Genomic DNA, 19,177 nt, shown 5'->3' with positions numbered 1-19,177 from the left:
TTCTTTCGCGAGAAGGGATAGCTCCTATGATCTCCTTTATGGGCTCGTCTCTCGGGCTTTTGACTTTGCTTCTAATTTGCCCTCTTGTATTCATTCAGTGTCTGGACATCATCATCCAATCTGATATACTTCTGGGCTTTTTCTATCAACTGTTGATATATCGCGGCTGGATTTTTAATTAAAGAATCCATGAATTTAACATTACGAGTTCCTTTCTTCAATACCTCACATGCTATTTCATAATTCAATTCTTCCACCTGTATGGCTTTAGCATTGAAAAGGGAAATAAATAATTATTAAAATATATTAAATATTAATTATCAAATAAAATTAATTAAACTCAAAAATCAATAATTTAAATATAATAATACAATATCATGATAATTATTTTAATATTTTTAATTAATATTTAAATTTATTATTTTAATAATCTTTATCTCAAAAATTTAATTTAAATATTACTAAAATTATTAATTTTTAATAATTATCCTACATAATTATTAAATAAAATTAATTAAACTCATAAATAAAAAATTTAAACATACATTAAATGATAAATATCTAAAACCATTTTAGGTGATATATGAATAATTTATTAATTTAAAATTATTTAAATAAAAAAAATAATTATTCATTTTAAAATTTAAAATCAATTGTAAATAATTAACGGTAAAACAGTTAATTTCATTATTTCTCCCTTTCCACTTTTATATATAATATAAAAGAGTTATATTAAAATAAAAATTAATTTATATAAAAATAATGATAGAATCATATAATCGTGAATAATCTAATATAGAGATTATAAAGATTAATATTAATAAATTTTATTATATTTTATGATTAGTTTTAAATTAAAAATTTTAATGATAGTAAATTTATTTATAATTTTTTTGTAATTAAAATAAATATAAATTTATCTATTTTAGACAAATTTTATTATTTATTACTCCTCTCACTTTGATATATATAGTATAAATAATTAAAATTAATAAAAAATTATATAAATTTATTATGGATAATAATTCAATTAAATTAACAGTTACATCGAATAATTTTATTTTAGTTTTCAATCTAATATATTATAAAATTTTATTTTTATTAGTATGTTATTATAAATATTTTAATATATTTTATAAAACCATTTTTCTATAAAACCATTATAGTTTAATCGGTTAGAATAAACTTTTTTTTTTTAAAAAGTTGAATTATAGTGAAAATAATTATAAAAATTTAAACAGAGAAAGATTAAGAATCTGAAATATATATAAGCTCTATGATTAATTTAATTAATAAAATTTAAATTAAATTACTTTGAATTTTTAAAAAATTTTGAATTATCTATTTAATAAAATTATTATTTTTATTAATTCTAATATACATAGTATTTTAATTAAAATTATCCATTAAAAATTAATTAATAAAACTACAAGAATATTTAAATAACATAATATAATAATTATTTTATGTATTTTGTTTAATTGTTGAAGAATTTAAATAATATGAAAATCAAGATAATTTTTAATATTAAAAAAATTATTTTCAGAAAATATTTTACACTAAAAAAGTAGTAAAATAGCAACCAAAATTTTAATCGCTAACGAGAGCAGTTGGTTGCTATTTAAAAATAGCAACCATTTAACGATCTTTTTATTAGTTTTAATATTCAGGTATCATTTAAAAGCTGTTATCATTGGAGAAATATATTTTCTTCTGGTATTGTGAGTTCACAAAATCATGGCCTAATACATATATTGAGACATAGACCCTTGCAAAATTTGACATGATAGATGGTGCTCCTTCATTTATGAGACAGATTATAGAATAAATATATATGACTAGTTTGATGTATTTTAAATTATAAATTTATTATATTTTATTTTAAATATTTTTTAAATATTTGAACTTATTGAGGCTCTTTAAATTTATTATGTATTTTAATATTTATATTTTTAAAGTTGGACTAAATTTATATTTTTGGTATTTTAAATTGTAGAATTAGGATTGAAAAATATATTATTATAATTCTTTTATGCATAGATGTCTCTTGATTTTACTTTTAAGTTTATTTTCATTTATTAAATTTTAATTTAATTAATTTAATCTCACTCCATTTCAATAATCTAAATATTAGTAAAATTATTATAAGTTTTTAGTACTTAATCTCAATTCTTGTGGAAATGATAATCACTTATGACTTTATTACTTGAAGTGATTCCGTACACTTACGGATTTTGCACATTAAGTTTTTGGTGCCGTTGTCAGGGATTGATACTAATTTTTATTTTACTTGTTTCTTTATTTCTTGTTCCTTAATTTTCTTATTTATTTTTATTTTATATTGTCTTGTTTGTCTTGAGAGGTACTTTGAAATATTTCATTCACCAGTTCAACAACATTTGGAGCCGTTATATGCTACTTGGAGAAGATTTAAGAGCATTTTTTCAAATCATGCAAAAATGGAGAAATATTTTCAAAAACATGCAGGATCCAAAAATATTTTCAGATCCTGTGTGTCAACGCAGCGTGTTCGCCAGTCATACTGGCGAACACGCTTGTTCGACACCCATGGTGTCGAAGAAGGGAGAGTTCGACACCATGGGTGTCGAACTCTGCTTTGCTGAGCTTGTTCGCCACTATGAGTGGCGAACAAGCTCGTCCGGGCCACGGGAGCAGTGCAATCTGCTCCCGTGGCACGCCAGCTTGGCGGAAAGAATTGTTCGCCACTTAAAGTGGCAAACAATTGTGCTGAGTGGCATGTTCGCCATCCAAGATGGCGAACATTTGGATGGCGAACATGCACTAGCCTCGTCAGGAATCCCTGACGAGGGTTGACTGGCGAACACTTTTTTCACATCATGCAGTTACATGCATGTGATACCATGTAAAAATAAAATTTTTAAAATAAATATATATTTAAAAAATTTAAAAAAATTAATAAAATTTTATACTAAATTAAAATATATTTATTGATATTAATTAAAATATATTAATATTAAATTTATTTTGTATACTTAAAATTATATATTTTTTAATCATCAATCAATTAATAATTTATTTCTAATTTTATTATAAAATTAATTTTTAATAATATTATTGTTATAATATTTAAATTTAAATTATCTAATCTATTATATATTTTAAAATTAAAATATTTTATAAATTTAAATAGTGTATGAAAAGTGTTCGCCTTGGCGAACACTTTTTTCACAAGCATGCAATTGCATGCATGTGATACCACATGAATTTGTTCACATGAATCGCTGGCGAACAAATTATTGTAAAAATAAAATTTTTAAAATAAATATATATTTAAAAAATTTAGAAAAATTAATAAAATTTTATATTAAATTAAAATATATTTATTGATATTAATTAAAATATATTAATAATAAATTTATTTTGTATACTTAAAATTATATATTTTTTAATCATCAATCAATTAATAACTTATTTCTAATTTTATTATAAAATTAATTTTTAATAATATTGTTGTTATAATATTTAAATTTAAATTATCTAATCTATTATTTAGTAAATTTATATATTTTAAAATTAAAATATTTTATAAATTTAAATAGTGTATGAAAAAATTATTTATTATTAAAATATTATATATATATATTTTTATTTTTAAAAAATTAAAATTTATTATACTGTTAAAAATAAAATTTAATATTTTTAAAATAAATATAAATTAAGAGATAATAAAATTTATATTTTTTAAAAATATTTAATATAATAATAATTTTTATTTTAAAATTATTTTAATAAAATAATTTTATTTTTTTATTTTGAAATAGTGCCGAATAGCTGATGCAGGGCCGTACCCTGCATGCACGCAGGGGCATGCATGTGGCCCTGCATGCATGCTGGCGAAGAGCTGATGCAGGGCCGTACCCCTGCATGCATGCAGGGCATGTATGTGGCCCTTTACAGCCCGTGAGTCTAGTTCGACAGTGGTGGTGTCGAACTAGAACCCATCTTCGCCTATAAATTCTCCCACCATTCACCCCCCAATCGCCAATCATCTCTATCTCTTTATACATCACTTTTATTTTCGGTCTCTCTATAAATTATTCTACCAATTAAACCCCAATCAACAATCACTCCTACTAATTACTCTATTCCTCTATACATCACTTCCATTTCCAGTTTCTCTATAAATTATTCCACCAATCACCCCCCAATCACAAATCACGCATACTAATCACTCTATCCCTCTATACATCATTTTCATTTCCGGTTTCTCTATAAATTATAAATTACTCAAAATTTACATTTTATCTCACAAAAATTTTATTTCTACTCTTATCGATTCGAATACAAAAGAAGATACGCAGGTAAGTTTTAAATATTTTATATTCTACTTTTTTTTATGTATATAGTAAATGGTGGTAAAATTATTTATTATTAATTTTTTTTGCAGAGAAATGGCACTTCCTGCATACGCTAATATTCATTGGGATGGTAATGTTATAAATAGTTGTAATGGTTACGATTATGATGGAGGTTTTTCAAAGATTATTCCATTGGGTAAACGGATAAGTTTTAATCAATTGGTCGGTAAAATTGCTCGTGCAATTGAATTATCCGAGAAAAATGAATTTATAGAGACGATTAGTTTTAGAAAGCCTACAATTGTGGATGGATCCTTACAATTTGAATGTATGGAGATATGGGGTGAAGATAATGTGTCTAGTATGTTTAATTACTTGTATCAAATTGGTGGTATACCCGGTATAGAAATATATGTTAAGATACTTCGTTGTGTTGATACTACAAATGAGGATGCTGATATTGGTCCATCTGGAACTGCTGTTGTATCAAATGATGAACCATGTGAAGAGCAAAATGTAGTTGATGATTATGGTTTATGTGATAGTCTTGCAGGGCCGTCATTTAATTTATCCGATACAGTAGAGAATGAGGACGAGGACGAGTACGAGGACGAGGACGAGGATGAGGACGACGATGATTCATGGATGTCTACTGAGGATGATGATGATGATAATGGACAGGAGGATATTGGGAGTGAGTCTCAATATTACAACACACAATTTCCTAATCCTGTTGTGCCTGTTGTTCATCCTCCGCCATATGCAGAAATAGACTTCGATTTGCTGAGGGTGGATCCTTATGATAAGCCAGAAGGTCGTTACTTTTGGGATCCTTCTAAAGAGTTTTCAGTTGGGATGATATTTTCTTCGAGAGATGCAGTGGCTGCGGCTGCAAAAGAATATCATCTAAGACATCACCATCAATTCTGTTATCATGAAACAAGGGAGAAGACGTATTCTATAAAGTGTAAATACAAAGACAGTGGATGTGCATGGAGGCTTCGAGCATCCAAGAAAGAAGGGGAGGATGTATGGAAAATTACGAGATACAATGGACCGCACACGTGTACAAATCCTCAGGTAACAAAAAACCATAGCCAATTGGATGAGAATTTCATTTGTTCATTCATATTTGCATTAATTGAACAGCAGCCCGATATAAAAATTGCTGCCCTACAAGCTGAAGTGCGGGATAAATTTGGGTACGAGCCGTCTTATCAGAAAACATGGAAAGCTAAGCAGAAGGCAATTGCACGGCTTTATGGGGGTTGGGATGAATCATACGGTCGTTTGCGTAGATTCATGACTGCTCTTCATCATTTTAACCCAGAAACAGTATACATGATCGAAGATAATCCACATTGGATAAATGAGCGATTCAATCCGATGTGTCGTGTATTTGATCGTATGTTTTGGGCTTTTAAGCAATCGATTGAGGGATTTAAACATTGCAGACCTGTTATCTCAATCGATGGGACATTCTTGTACGGAAAATATACCGGATGTATACTGTGTGCAACCACACTTGATGGAAATAATCAATTATTTCCATTAGCTTTTGCCATTGTTGATAAGGAGGACGGTGACAATTGGTCATGGTTTATGGATTGCTTAAGGATCTTCGTGACCAATCGAGAAGATTTGTGCGTAATTTCATATCGCCATGCTGGAATTCTGAAGGCGATGCAGAAAGATTGGTGGCAACCTCCATCTGGTCATCATCGTTACTGCATCAGACATGTTCTGAGTAATTATAATAAGACATTCAAAAATGCAGCAATAAAGGAAGCGTTGCGCAAGGCAGGTATGTGTCATGTTTTAATACAAAGTTTACTTAATATTTTAAATTTAATTTCACTTATGACTCGTGGTAATTTAACTTTTATAAACTTGTTATTGATACCAGCAAATGAAAATCAGAAGAGAAAATTTTATGATGCAATGAACAATATTCGGGAGGTGCACCCAGAATCATACGATTGGGCAATTAAGATAAATTTAGAGAAATGGACGAGATCGCACGATGGTGGACAGAGGTATGGCGTCATGACAACGAACATGGCAGAATCGCTAAACGGCATGATGAAAGGATTTCGGACGTTGCCAATAACGGCAATGGTCGAAAAAATATTTTTTCAATGTGTCCATTACTTTGATACGCGGAGGACAACATTTTTGGATCAACAAAGCAGAGGCTATGTTTTCAGTCAGTATTGTAGTGACACACTGCGTGCTAATGCAATTAAAGCAAATGGACATAGAGTCCGGCGGTTCAATAGTCAGACAATGGTTTGCAAAATAATTACTGCAAACGGGAGGCAAAAGCAAGTGGTCAAACTCATGGATCAAACATGCACTTGTGGCAAATTTCAGGAGATAAGAATACCATGTTCTCATACTATTGCTGCATGCATGTCACATTCAATTGACTACGAACAATTTATATCTGACTATTATAAATTGGATCGTACAATCCAATGTTACGCCTACACGTTCCATCCTCTTGGACATCCTGACTATTGGCCTGCAGCAGATGGACTTCCTCTCGTGCCTAACATTTCTAGAACAAGGAAGAAGGGACGGCCAAGGTCCTCTAGAATACGTAATGAGATGGACTGGAGGTCAAACAAAATAAAAGAAACATCCAGAGTCCATTGTTCAATTTGTGGCAGGGTGGGGCACAATAAAAAAACTTGTATGGGTGGGCAATCAAGTAGATAAATATTGTAAAAAAATCAGTTAATTAATGGTTTGCAAAATTTTTTATTTATTTTACTTTTAATTTTAGTATTTATACGTAAAATATATTTGAAATATTTATATATAATTGTAAAAATTTAAGGTTTAATTATTATTTTTAATACAACTTGAAAAATGGTATTAAATAGATTATAGTTATGTTTTCCTTGCATTAATAATTAAATTTTGATCATTAAATGTAAGTGTTTAATTTTATATTGGATTAAATGAAGTAAATTGTAACAGCCCGGAAACCGAACTACCACCGGCACTAGGATCCAGATCGACTTAAGGTCGCCGGGACCCGTAGTAAGCCTGCTATCCTGACTGTGAAAGGGATGGCAACGGGTAGGGTACCCGCGAAATTGAGAGTACCCAAATCCGAACCCGAATATATGTAAAATTCCCGAACCCGTTCCAAACCCGTTTAGTATTTTAATTTTAATACCCGTACCCGTCCCAAATCCGTTTAACAATACCCGCACAATACCCGAATCCGACCGAATCCGATTTTTTTACTAATTATCCACCGTTTCTGCAAAGAAAGAGGAAAGTGCAAATCAGCCACAAAGTAACCATAAACACGAAAGTACAAGAAGCTGTGGGTAAAAAATAACCATCACAATAATTTTCTTTCTTGCCAAACAGAAAACGAGAAATCAAATTACACAATAAACAAATTTAGCTCAAGACATCTAGAATTGTAATACCCGGCTAGACTCCGGTACCGGAATTCCTACCGTCCGGTGGAATTTGGGTGTCGGAAACCTCTAGAAGGGTAAAAGCATGTTTTTATAAAATGTTTTCATGTTTTTAATGTTTTAAGTATGATTTTAAATGAGTTTTTGCATGAAAATTTCTTTAAGGGAAAACCCAGGTTCGGCCGCCGAAACTCACTTTCGGCCGCCGAACATGCATGGACTTTGGGAGGCACGTTAGGCCCCCGAAAGTCTAAGTGAGGGAAGTGCAGGTTCGGCCGGCGAACCTTATGTTCGGCCGCCGAACATTGCATGGATGCGGAGGCACATTCGGCCCCCGAACGTGGCCTGGCCAGCCACTATAAAAGGGTCCCCTAGGTCCGCACGGGCGAGCTTTTTCTCTCCCATTGTCGGCCAAGGTGAGTCTCCACCGCTCCTCCCTCGATCTTGAGTGTTTCCTTTAGATCTTTCATGGTTTTAACGAGTTTATAACTTTGTTTTGAAGATTTGTGAGCTTTGAGCAAGTTTTGAGTGCTTGGAGGTTCAAAGAGCTTAATCTCTCCATCTCCAAGCTAGGATCGCTTTCCTCTCGTTTCTTCAAGAGGTAAGGGTCGATCTTGAACCCTTTTTATGTTTTAAACAAGTTTTAAGTAAGATCTATGGGTAGAAATGCATGTTAGGACATATGTTGAGTTTATGGGTTTTGATGATGTTTGAGCAATGTAGCTTGATTGTGTGTGTATGAAGTGTTGTAGATGGGGTATATGCATGTTTGAGGCCCCTAGGAACTTGTATGTATGTTTTGGTTGAGAAATATGCATGATCTGTGGTTTTGGGAGGCAGGAGGTTCATTTGAACCAAGTTTCTGCCGTTTGGCAGAAACCAGGTTCGGCAGCCGAAGGGAGTTTCGGCCGCCGAACCCCTCTTGTGAAGGCAGCTTTCGGCTGCCGAAGGTGCCCCCGAAAAGAGACTTTCGTCTCTGTCTGGCACTTTCGGCCGCCGAAGGTGCCGCCGAACCTAGCTGAGTTTCGTCTCTGTCCAGGACTTTCGGCCGCCGAAGGTGCCGCCGAAGGTGCCCTGTTCAGCCTTTTCATGCATATTTTCTGTGATGTTTTCATGATGTTTTAGGGGGTTTTTGGGGGATATATTAGAGATATGTTTATATGTGTTTGGTCCCTCATTGGAGTCCACCTGTGTAGGTTCGGACCCGAGGAACCAAGGACCCCAGCAGTGAGCCAGCTGCTGAGAGTTTGACAGAGTCAGCCAGAGGTGAGTGGAACTATACTTAACCTTTTTCTAAATTAAGAAAGTGAATGTTTTATCATGTTTCATGCATCATGACTATAATATAGGATGTTTGCATTAGAATCACTAATATGCTACATTGCATTATTATATTGTGGTTGATGAGGATGGACATTGCACGACTCACTAGCCCTGTGTACGAAGTCCTGTGGTGCCCATAATAGGGCCGGGCAATACGAAGTCCTGTGGTGCCCATAATAGGGCCGGGCATGGAGCTGAGGAATTTTTGAGTCAGTCCGTCCATGATGTGAAATGTTTGTGCAATGATGCATTCCATTATAGCATGTTTTAAATATTCTTTTTATAGTTCTACTCACTGGGCATCTAGCTCACCCCTCTCCCCTAACCCCCAGGTTTGCAGGTACGGGATTGATAGAGAAGCAAAGAAGAGAAAAGTCATATGTATGTAATAGTTAGAGTTTGTGGACATGACAATGATAAGAATGTAATGTAGAGTTTTGAACAGTTGTGTAATTATGTTATTGAGGATAGAGTTGTGCTTGACCATAATGTATTGCTAATCCCTCTTATTTTATGTACATGATCTTATGATATGATGTTTATGCAAAACTAACTCAACACATGATGTATAGCCCTTCGAGGCTTTGATGAGATCCCACAGAGGGACTTTATTTATGTATATGTTCAGAGTATGCACAGGTTGAGTTGGTGATTGATCACATGTATAAAAGAAAAGTTTTAATTTTTATGTATGATGGTTGATCATGTATGGGATTAAGCAGGTTTACAGGTATATGTTAGGCTTGCTACGGGTCCCGGCGGCCTTATGCCGATCTGGATCCTAGCGCCGGTAGCGGTCCGGATTTCCGGGGCGTTACAGAGTGGTATCAGAGCCCTAGGTTCATATGGTCGGACCTACAGTGTCGGGCTCATAGAGGTTATAGAAGGTCAAGCACAATAGGAAAGGTCATGTCCACTAGGATAGGATGTAGAGTCCTGTCTTGCTATGATGATGTGATATGCCATGACTATATGCATGCGCATAAATGATATGCTATGTTTGCCATGTATGTGATGTAGGTTCATGTGACTCCACATGAACCATATGATGCTAATGCTTGCGAGTTATGTGCTGTTTTTCAGAGAACAGAATGAGAGGAACTCGTCGATCTGCACGATTGACAGGAGTCCCACCAGAGGATGAGGGCACAAGCGCCCGTCCTCCCACATTGCCTAGGGCAATGTCATGCAGAACAAACAGAGAAAGAGTGTCAAGGGACCCTAGAAGGTCTTTTAATACTAGTAGAAGGGGGACAGAAAGAGGAGGAAGTTCTTCAAATGTGAGGGAGGTTATGGAAGAAGATCAGAGAAGGGATGGGAATCTGGATGTTGGCATGTCAGAAGAAGGGACAGGGGAGTCACAAGGAGGCACTCAGGCCTCGGGGTATGGTTTTCCACCCTATTACCCACCCTATGCACAGAGTCCCGGGTATCCGATGGGAAGTACGTCGGATTACTCCAGCTTTAATCCCTACCCTACTCACATGCCTTATCCACCTTTCTATCCATCGTACCCACAGTACCCAGCCTATCCACCCTCATCCTTCCATCCTCACCCAGCAAACCCCACCTCGGGGAATGCTGCATCCCCACCTCCACCTTCTACAGAACCAGTAGCCCCAGATACTCAACCTCCTAGACCTAGCTCAGCCAGTGGGAGTAAGGTGAAAATGACAGCTTACCTTAAGCTGGATGCTCCTAAATATAAGTCAGGGGATGATCCCTTTGAATACCTGAGAGCAGTGAAGACGATCACTGATGAGCTAGGGGCAGATGATAGAAGAGCCATTGAGATGGCAGGGTTCACCCTGAAGTGCAAAAAGGCAAAGGAATGGTTCAAGTGCTATGTGGACCCGAGACTAGACAGTATGACATGGGAGGAATTTGCCAATGAGTTTGCTGGATGGGCATTTCCAGATAGTTCCAGAGAGTTGAAGATGATTGAGTTTGAACAACTGAGACAGACAGAAGACATGAGCATAGAGGAGTACACAGATAAATTTCTGGAGCTATTACCCTTCTCAGGGCAAGCTCTAGATACAGATGTGAAGAAGGCCAGGAGATATGTCATGAAATTACAGTCCAGGTACTCCTCATTGATTCAATCAGCTGAGAGGGAAAGTTTTCACACGGTGGTAGATATGGCTCGAAGAATGGAGGCCAGTGCCATAGTTGAGGGGTCAGTGAAGCAGTCGGTGACCCAGTCTTCAGGGGTTAAGACCCCAGGCAGAGGAGGGCCAGGACCCTCTACTCAGAGTTCAGGTAGTAAGAGATGGAGTAGCACTAAGAAGCCCAAGAAGAACAAGTTCTGGAACAAGCTGAAATCCGGTCTAGGATTTGGCGGTGGCTCGAGTTCGGGCTCAGATGGTGCAGAATGCCAAAGGTGTGGGAGGCCACACAAGGGAGCGTGTCGATGGGGGACCAATGCATGTTTCAGATGTGGCCAGGAGGGACACATAGCTCGGGATTGTCCTAGAGCACCTTTCATGGGCCAGCCCCAACAGACAGCTTCGGGTAGTGTGGCACAACCAGCAGCTCCAGCCACAACACAGGGCAGTGGCAGAGGTAGAGGGAGAGGGGCAGCCTCTTCTTCTGGTTCCCGAGGTGAAGGTCCATCAGCTCCAGCCAGGATCTTCACAATGACTCAGCAGGAGGCGAACACATCCAACACCGTGGTGTCAGGTAATCTCATCATTGGGTGTTCTGATGTGTATGCATTAATGGACCCGGGTGCATCTCATTCCTTTATTTCTCCGAGGGCAGTTGAGAGGTTAGGGTTGATGGTCTCTGGATTAGAGTGTCCCCTATGGGTCAGTGGACCCAAGTGTGACCCGACAGTGGCAGAGTCAGTCTGCCGGTATTGTCCAGTGTTTGTTGAGGGAAGATGCCTTTCCGCCGACCTTGTGGTTCTAGACTTGACAGATTTTGACGTCATTCTAGGGATGGATTGGCTATCTACCCATGGTGCTACCTTGGACTGCAGGGACAAGGTAGTCAGGCTCAGAGATCAGAACGGGTCAGAGGTTGTCTTCAGAGGAGACAAGAGGGGTACGCCTAGAGGTCTGATATCGGCCCTACAGGCTCGTAGACTGCTTAGGAAAGGATGTCAGGGGTATGTAGCTCACGTGAGAGAGCTAGATAGTCAGGTCAGGGAGCCAGCCTCAGTGCCAGTTGTCAGAGAATTTCTGGATGTCTTTCCAGAAGAGCTTCCAGGACTACCACCTGTTAGGGAAATAGAGTTCGAGATTGAACTGATGCCTGGAACTAGACCGATCTCTATCCCTCCCTACAGGATGGCACCAGCAGAATTGAAGGAACTGAAAGAACAGTTGCAAGATCTGGTAGATAAGGGCTTCATCCGACCGAGTACCTCACCTTGGGGTGCTCCAGTGCTTTTTGTGAGAAAGAAGGATGGATCCCTCAGACTTTGTATCGACTACAGGCAGTTGAACAAGGTCACTACCAAGAACAAGTACCCATTGCCAAGGATCGATGATCTATTCGACCAGCTAGCAGGAGCGGGTTGTTTCTCCAAGATAGATCTGAGATCAGGGTACCATCAGCTGAGGATAAGGGAAGAAGACATACCAAAGACAGCTTTCAGGACCAGATATGGGCACTATGAGTTCCTTGTAATGCCGTTTGGGTTAACTAACGCCCCTGCAGCATTCATGGACCTCATGAACAGAGTATTCAGACCATACCTGGATCACTTCGTTATTGTCTTTATAGATGATATCCTAGTGTATTCCAGGGATGCAGAGGAGCATGCCCAGCATTTGAGGATTGTATTACAGACCTTGAGGGAACATGGCTTGTATGCCAAGTTCTCCAAGTGTGAGTTCTGGTTAAGGAGCATATCATTCTTGGGGCATATAGTGTCAGAGAATGGGATAGAAGTGGACCCCAAGAAGGTTGAAGCTGTGACTAACTGGCCAAGACCCACCTCAGTGACAGAGATCAGAAGCTTCTTGGGTTTGGCTGGCTACTACAGGAGGTTCGTTCAGGACTTCTCTAAGATTGCAACTCCTTTAACCAGATTAACCAGAAAGAATCAGAGATTCGAGTGGACCGATCAGTGTGAAGAAAGCTTTGAGGAGCTCAAGAAGAGGTTGACTTCAGCACCAGTGTTAGCTCTGCCAAACAGCAATGAGGATTTCACAGTGTTCTGTGATGCATCCAGAGTAGGCCTGGGTTGTGTGTTGATGCAGAATGGTAAGGTGATCGCTTATGCTTCTAGACAGCTGAAGAGGCATGAGTTGAATTACCCCACACACGACCTGGAAATGGCAGCAGTTATCTTTGCCCTCAAGATGTGGAGGCATTACCTCTATGGGGTAAAATGTGAGATCTTCACAGATCATAAGAGCCTGCAGCACATCTTGAACCAGAGAGAGCTGAACTTGAGGCAGAGGAGATGGGTAGAACTGTTGAGTGACTATGATTGCAAGATCCAGTACCATCCGGGTAAGGCTAATGTAGTAGCTGATGCCTTAAGCCGGAAATCACTTGGCAGTCTATCCCACATCACGGCAGAGAGGAGACCGGTGGTGAAGGAATTTTATAAACTCATCAATGAGGGTCTACTGATGGAGTTGTCTGGTACAGGTGCTTTGATTGCGCAGATGAAAGTAACACCCGTGTTTCTGGAGCAGGTGGCTCAGAAACAGCATGAGGACCCAGAGTTAGTAAAGATTGCCAGGACTGTTCAGTCAGGCAAAAACAGTGAGTTCAGGTTCGATAGTAAGGGGATCCTCCGCTATGGGGATAGACTATGTGTACCAGATGACATCGGGCTAAAAGGAGACATTATGAGAGAGGCTCATAATGCAAGGTACAGTGTTCACCCTGGAGCCACCAAGATGTACCAGGATCTGAAGAGAGTGTATTGGTGGCCAGCTATGAAGAGGGAAGTGGCACAGTTCGTGTCAGCCTGCGAAATATGTCAGAGGGTGAAGCTGGAACATCAGAAGCCGGCTGGAATGCTTAACCCACTGCCGATTCCAGAGTGGAAATGGGAGAATATCGCTATGGATTTTGTAGTGGGGTTACCGGCAACATCCAACAGACTAGACTCCATATGGGTGATTGTGGACAGACTCACCAAATCTGCTCACTTCATCCCTGTTAGGAGCAACTACTCTGTGGATAAGTTAGCGCAGGTTTATGTGGATGAAGTTGTCAGGCTGCATGGGGTCCCAGTTTCTATAGTGTCAGATAGAGGGCCCCAGTTCACCTCCAGGCTTTGGCGGAGTCTGCAGAGTGCTATGGGTACTAGGTTGGATTTTAGCACTGCCTTCCATCCACAGACAGACGGACAGTCAGAGAGGACCATCCAGACCATAGAAGATATGCTCAGAATGTGTGTGCTAGATTTTGGCGGTTCTTGGAAGCAACATCTACCTTTGGTGGAGTTTGCCTACAATAACAGCTATCATGCTAGCATAGGGATGGCTCCATATGAAGCTTTGTATGGGAGGAAGTGCAGGTCACCCGTTTGCTGGGAAGAGGTTGGAGAGAGGTCCTTAGCAGGGCCTAAGCTTGTTGAGATCACCAGCAGGGTGGTGCCCATTATCAGAGAAAGGATAAAGACTGCCACCAGCAGGCAGAAAAGTTATGCAGACATCCGCAGGAGACAGGTAGAGTTTCAGGAGGGGGATCTAGTATTGCTCAAGGTGTCCCCAATGAAAGGGGTGGTTCGGTTCGGAAAGAAGGGTAAGCTAGCTCCGCGGTACATCGGACCCTTTGAGGTCTTGCAAAAAGTTGGGAATGTATCGTACAAGCTGGACTTGCCTGCTTCTATGGAGAGAATCCATCCGGTTTTCCATGTTTCCATGTTGAGGAAGTTCGTGTCAGATCCGGGCAAGGTTCTTAGTGAGCCTGATGTGGAGATCCAAGAGGATCTCACTTATGTTGAACAGCCAGTGCGGATTCTAGACACTCAGATCAGAAAGCTAAGGAACAAGGAAATCCCGATGGTGAAAGTCCTTTGGAACCACCACAATATGGAAGAATGTACCTGGGAGACACGGGAGTCCATGCTCCAGCAATATCCCCATCTCTTTTAAGGTTAGTCTCTATGTGTTTTATATGTATGTTATGTTGTTTTGCTATACATGTGCTAGTTGAGGAACATTCGGGGACGAATGTTCTTAAGGGGGGGAGAATGTAATACCCGGCTAGACTCCGGTACCGGAATTCCTACCGTCCGGTGGAATTTGGGTGTCGGAAACCTCTAGAAGGGTAAAAGCATGTTTTTATAAAATGTTTTCATGTTTTTAATGTTTTAAGTATGATTTTAAATGAGTTTTTGCATGAAAATTTCTTTAAGGGAAAACCCAGGTTCGGCCGCCGAAACTCACTTTCGGCCGCCGAACATGCATGGACTTTGGGAGGCACGTTAGGCCCCCGAAAGTCTAAGTGAGGGAAGTGCAGGTTCGGCCGCCGAACCTTATGTTCGGCCGCCGAACATTGCATGGATGCGGAGGCACATTCGGCCCCCGAACGTGGCCTGGCCAGCCACTATAAAAGGGTCCCCTAGGTCCGCACGGGCGAGCTTTTTCTCTCCCATTGTCGGCCAAGGTGAGTCTCCACCGCTCCTCCCTCGATCTTGAGTGTTTCCTTTAGATCTTTCATGGTTTTAACGAGTTTATAACTTTGTTTTGAAGATTTGTGAGCTTTGAGCAAGTTTTGAGTGCTTGGAGGTTCAAAGAGCTTAATCTCTCCATCTCCAAGCTAGGATCGCTTTCCTCTCGTTTCTTCAAGAGGTAAGGGTCGATCTTGAACCCTTTTTATGTTTTAAACAAGTTTTAAGTAAGATCTATGGGTAGAAATGCATGTTAGGACATATGTTGAGTTTATGGGTTTTGATGATGTTTGAGCAATGTAGCTTGATTGTGTGTGTATGAAGTGTTGTAGATGGGGTATATGCATGTTTGAGGCCCCTAGGAACTTGTATGTATGTTTTGGTTGAGAAATATGCATGATCTGTGGTTTTGGGAGGCAGGAGGTTCATTTGAACCAAGTTTCTGCCGTTTGGCAGAAACCAGGTTCGGCAGCCGAAGGGAGTTTCGGCCGCCGAACCCCTCTTGTGAAGGCAGCTTTCGGCTGCCGAAGGTGCCCCCGAAAAGAGACTTTCGTCTCTGTCTGGCACTTTCGGCCGCCGAAGGTGCCGCCGAACCTAGCTGAGTTTCGTCTCTGTCCAGGACTTTCGGCCGCCGAAGGTGCCGCCGAAGGTGCCCTGTTCAGCCTTTTCATGCATATTTTCTGTGATGTTTTCATGATGTTTTAGGGGGTTTTTGGGGGATATATTAGAGATATGTTTATATGTGTTTGGTCCCTCATTGGAGTCCACCTGTGTAGGTTCGGACCCGAGGAACCAAGGACCCCAGCAGTGAGCCAGCTGCTGAGAGTTTGACAGAGTCAGCCAGAGGTGAGTGGAACTATACTTAACCTTTTTCTAAATTAAGAAAGTGAATGTTTTATCATGTTTCATGCATCATGACTATAATATAAGATGTTTGCATTAGAATCACTAATATGCTACATTGCATTATTATATTGTGGTTGATGAGGATGGACATTGCACGACTCACTAGCCCTGTGTACGAAGTCCTGTGGTGCCCATAATAGGGCCGGGCAATAGCTCCGAGTTACGAAGTCCTGTGGTGCCCATAATAGGGCCGGGCAATACGAAGTCCTGTGGTGCCCATAATAGGGCCGGGCATGGAGCTGAGGAATTTTTGAGTCAGTCCGTCCATGATGTGAAATGTTTGTGCAATGATGCATTCCATTATAGCATGTTTTAAATATTCTTTTTATAGTTCTACTCACTGGGCATCTAGCTCACCCCTCTCCCCTAACCCCCAGGTTTGCAGGTACGGGATTGATAGAGAAGCAAAGAAGAGAAAAGTCATATGTATGTAATAGTTAGAGTTTGTGGACATGACAATGATAAGAATGTAATGTAGAGTTTTGAACAGTTGTGTAATTATGTTATTGAGGATAGAGTTGTGCTTGACCATAATGTATTGCTAATCCCTCTTATTTTATGTACATGATCTTATGATATGATGTTTATGCAAAACTAACTCAACACATGATGTATAGCCCTTCGAGGCTTTGATGAGATCCCACAGAGGGACTTTATTTATGTATATGTTCAGAGTATGCACAGGTTGAGTTGGTGATTGATCACATGTATAAAAGAAAAGTTTTAATTTTTATGTATGATGGTTGATCATGTATGGGATTAAGCAGGTTTACAGGTATATGTTAGGCTTGCTACGGGTCCCGGCGGCCTTATGCCGATCTGGATCCTAGCGCCGGTAGCGGTCCGGATTTCCGGGGCGTTACAAGAATCTTGAAACAAATTAAAAATATAGCTAAATTTACAACAGAAGCATAGAAACTAGAAGACGATAACCAGAAACGAAGATGGTAATTACAGGATCAAAGAGAATAAATTGATCTCGAAAACAGGTTAAGTGATTAAAGATACAAAAAGAAAAGAAAATGTGAAAAAATGTGGTACCGCATGAACAAGAAGCAAAATTATCTGGGGAAAATGAGAGAAAGGTGAAATGAGCGGATCGAGAGATAGAGATAATATTAATATATATCGACCAAGAATAGCGTGATATTTATAAGAAAAGAGAGGTAAAAGAACCGGCATTAAGCTAGTAGAGAGTTGAGACGTACTCTTTCTCCGGCGAGGTGGTGAGAACTGAGAAATGGCTTTCTTCTCGCTTTCTCACTCTCACAGCTTCCTCTCCCTCTCTCTCTCCCAACGTCGACGTTTGGCGTGTGGCGCCTTTATGCTGTTAGTCCGCTATTGGACTAGAATTGAGAGAGAAGATTTATCATCGCTTAAGAGATAAACGAGACGCCGTCGGGAGAAAGGCGAATGGGAAGGGAAGCAGAGGCGCCGACGGAGAGAGAGAGCTGTGTATGACCGAGTAAAATGAAAAAATAAAGTAGGGATTAGGGTTAGCGTTGTTAGTATAGGTATCCGGGTTCGGGTAACGGGTATCCGATCACTTAAGTTCGAACCCTACCCGAATCCGAGACGGGTAAAAATTTTCAAATCCGAATCCGCCCAAATCCGTTTTGTACAAACCCAAATCCGTCCTAATAGGGTTTGGACGGATCGGGTACCCGTAAAAACCCGCCCGCCTGCCATCCCTATGTGAACCTATGACATCCCATACATGATCATATATTTTCTGTAAAAAACATAAAACTTTTCTTCATTCCAAGGCTTAACCTGTGCATGCACTATCTCTGTTCTCTACCAATCCCTACTAGAGCTCCTTATTGCTCTAGGCGGATAAAACTCATAATGTTAAGCCTGGTTTTCTCATAAACATACAACAATATATAAACATAAACTGATCATGTGAAAACACAAAAAGGGATTACAACTCTTATAATCAAGCACCATTCTATACACTGTACACATACATTATCTCTTTACATTTACATGTCCACACTGACTAACTATTACAAACTATATACTCTTCCTGTACCCTGCTGACTTCCCTCTAAATTCTGAACCTGCACAACTGGAGTTAGGGGAGAGGGATGAGCTACTATAGCCCAGTGAGTAGAACAGTAAGAAAGAACAAAAACATGCTCTCATGCAATGTATCACATCACAAGTAATCACATCTCAGCATGGACGAATCAACACTCCCTCTATACCATATGCCTGGTCCCCGTAGGGCTGTTCCAGGTCTTTGTGCCTGGTCCCCGTAGGGCTGTTCCAGGTCTTTATGCCTGGTCCCCGTAGGGCTGTTCCAGGTCTTTCCTCTGAGGGCTATTGAATCCTTACTCTGTCCATACAGTCATAGAATCAAGGATAAATGCAATGCATCATATTCGTGTACACTAATGCACTCATCCTATAGCATATTCGTGATGCATGAAGCATGATAAAATACTCGTTTCTCATATTAAAATACTAAGTTCAGTTCCACTCACCTCGGGTTGACTCTGAACTGACTCTGCAGGTTCTGAAACTGGACTCACTGCTGACCTCCCTGATTCCTCTGGTCCGTACCTACACAGGTGGAC

At 39.2% G+C, this 19,177-nt stretch overlaps 1 protein-coding gene and 1 long non-coding RNA gene across 2 annotated transcripts; one reads left to right on the top strand and one right to left on the bottom strand.

Annotated features, from left to right (window-relative positions):
• Window positions 1–4,433: 4,433 nt before the first annotated feature.
• LOC110607372 lies at window positions 4,434–7,061 on the top strand. The gene is made up of 2 exons (XM_021746471.2): window positions 4,434–6,144; window positions 6,247–7,061. Exons 1-2 carry the CDS (start codon window positions 4,434–4,436, stop codon window positions 7,059–7,061), a joined length of 2,526 nt encoding a protein of 841 aa, XP_021602163.2.
• A 10,400-nt stretch (window positions 7,062–17,461) lies between these two features.
• Window positions 17,462–18,053, bottom strand: LOC122722004. The gene is made up of 2 exons (XR_006348841.1): window positions 17,804–18,053; window positions 17,462–17,660 (listed from the first exon to the last, which is right to left on the bottom strand). It is a non-coding gene; the product is annotated as an uncharacterized LOC122722004 (long non-coding RNA).
• Between the last annotated feature and the right edge of the window lie 1,124 nt (window positions 18,054–19,177).

The sequence above is a fragment of the Manihot esculenta genome, chromosome 15 (assembly GCF_001659605.2).
Source record: "Manihot esculenta cultivar AM560-2 chromosome 15, M.esculenta_v8, whole genome shotgun sequence".
NCBI classification, from domain to species: Eukaryota; Viridiplantae; Streptophyta; class Magnoliopsida; order Malpighiales; family Euphorbiaceae; genus Manihot; species Manihot esculenta.
This window is presented reverse-complemented; position numbering and strand designations above follow the sequence as displayed.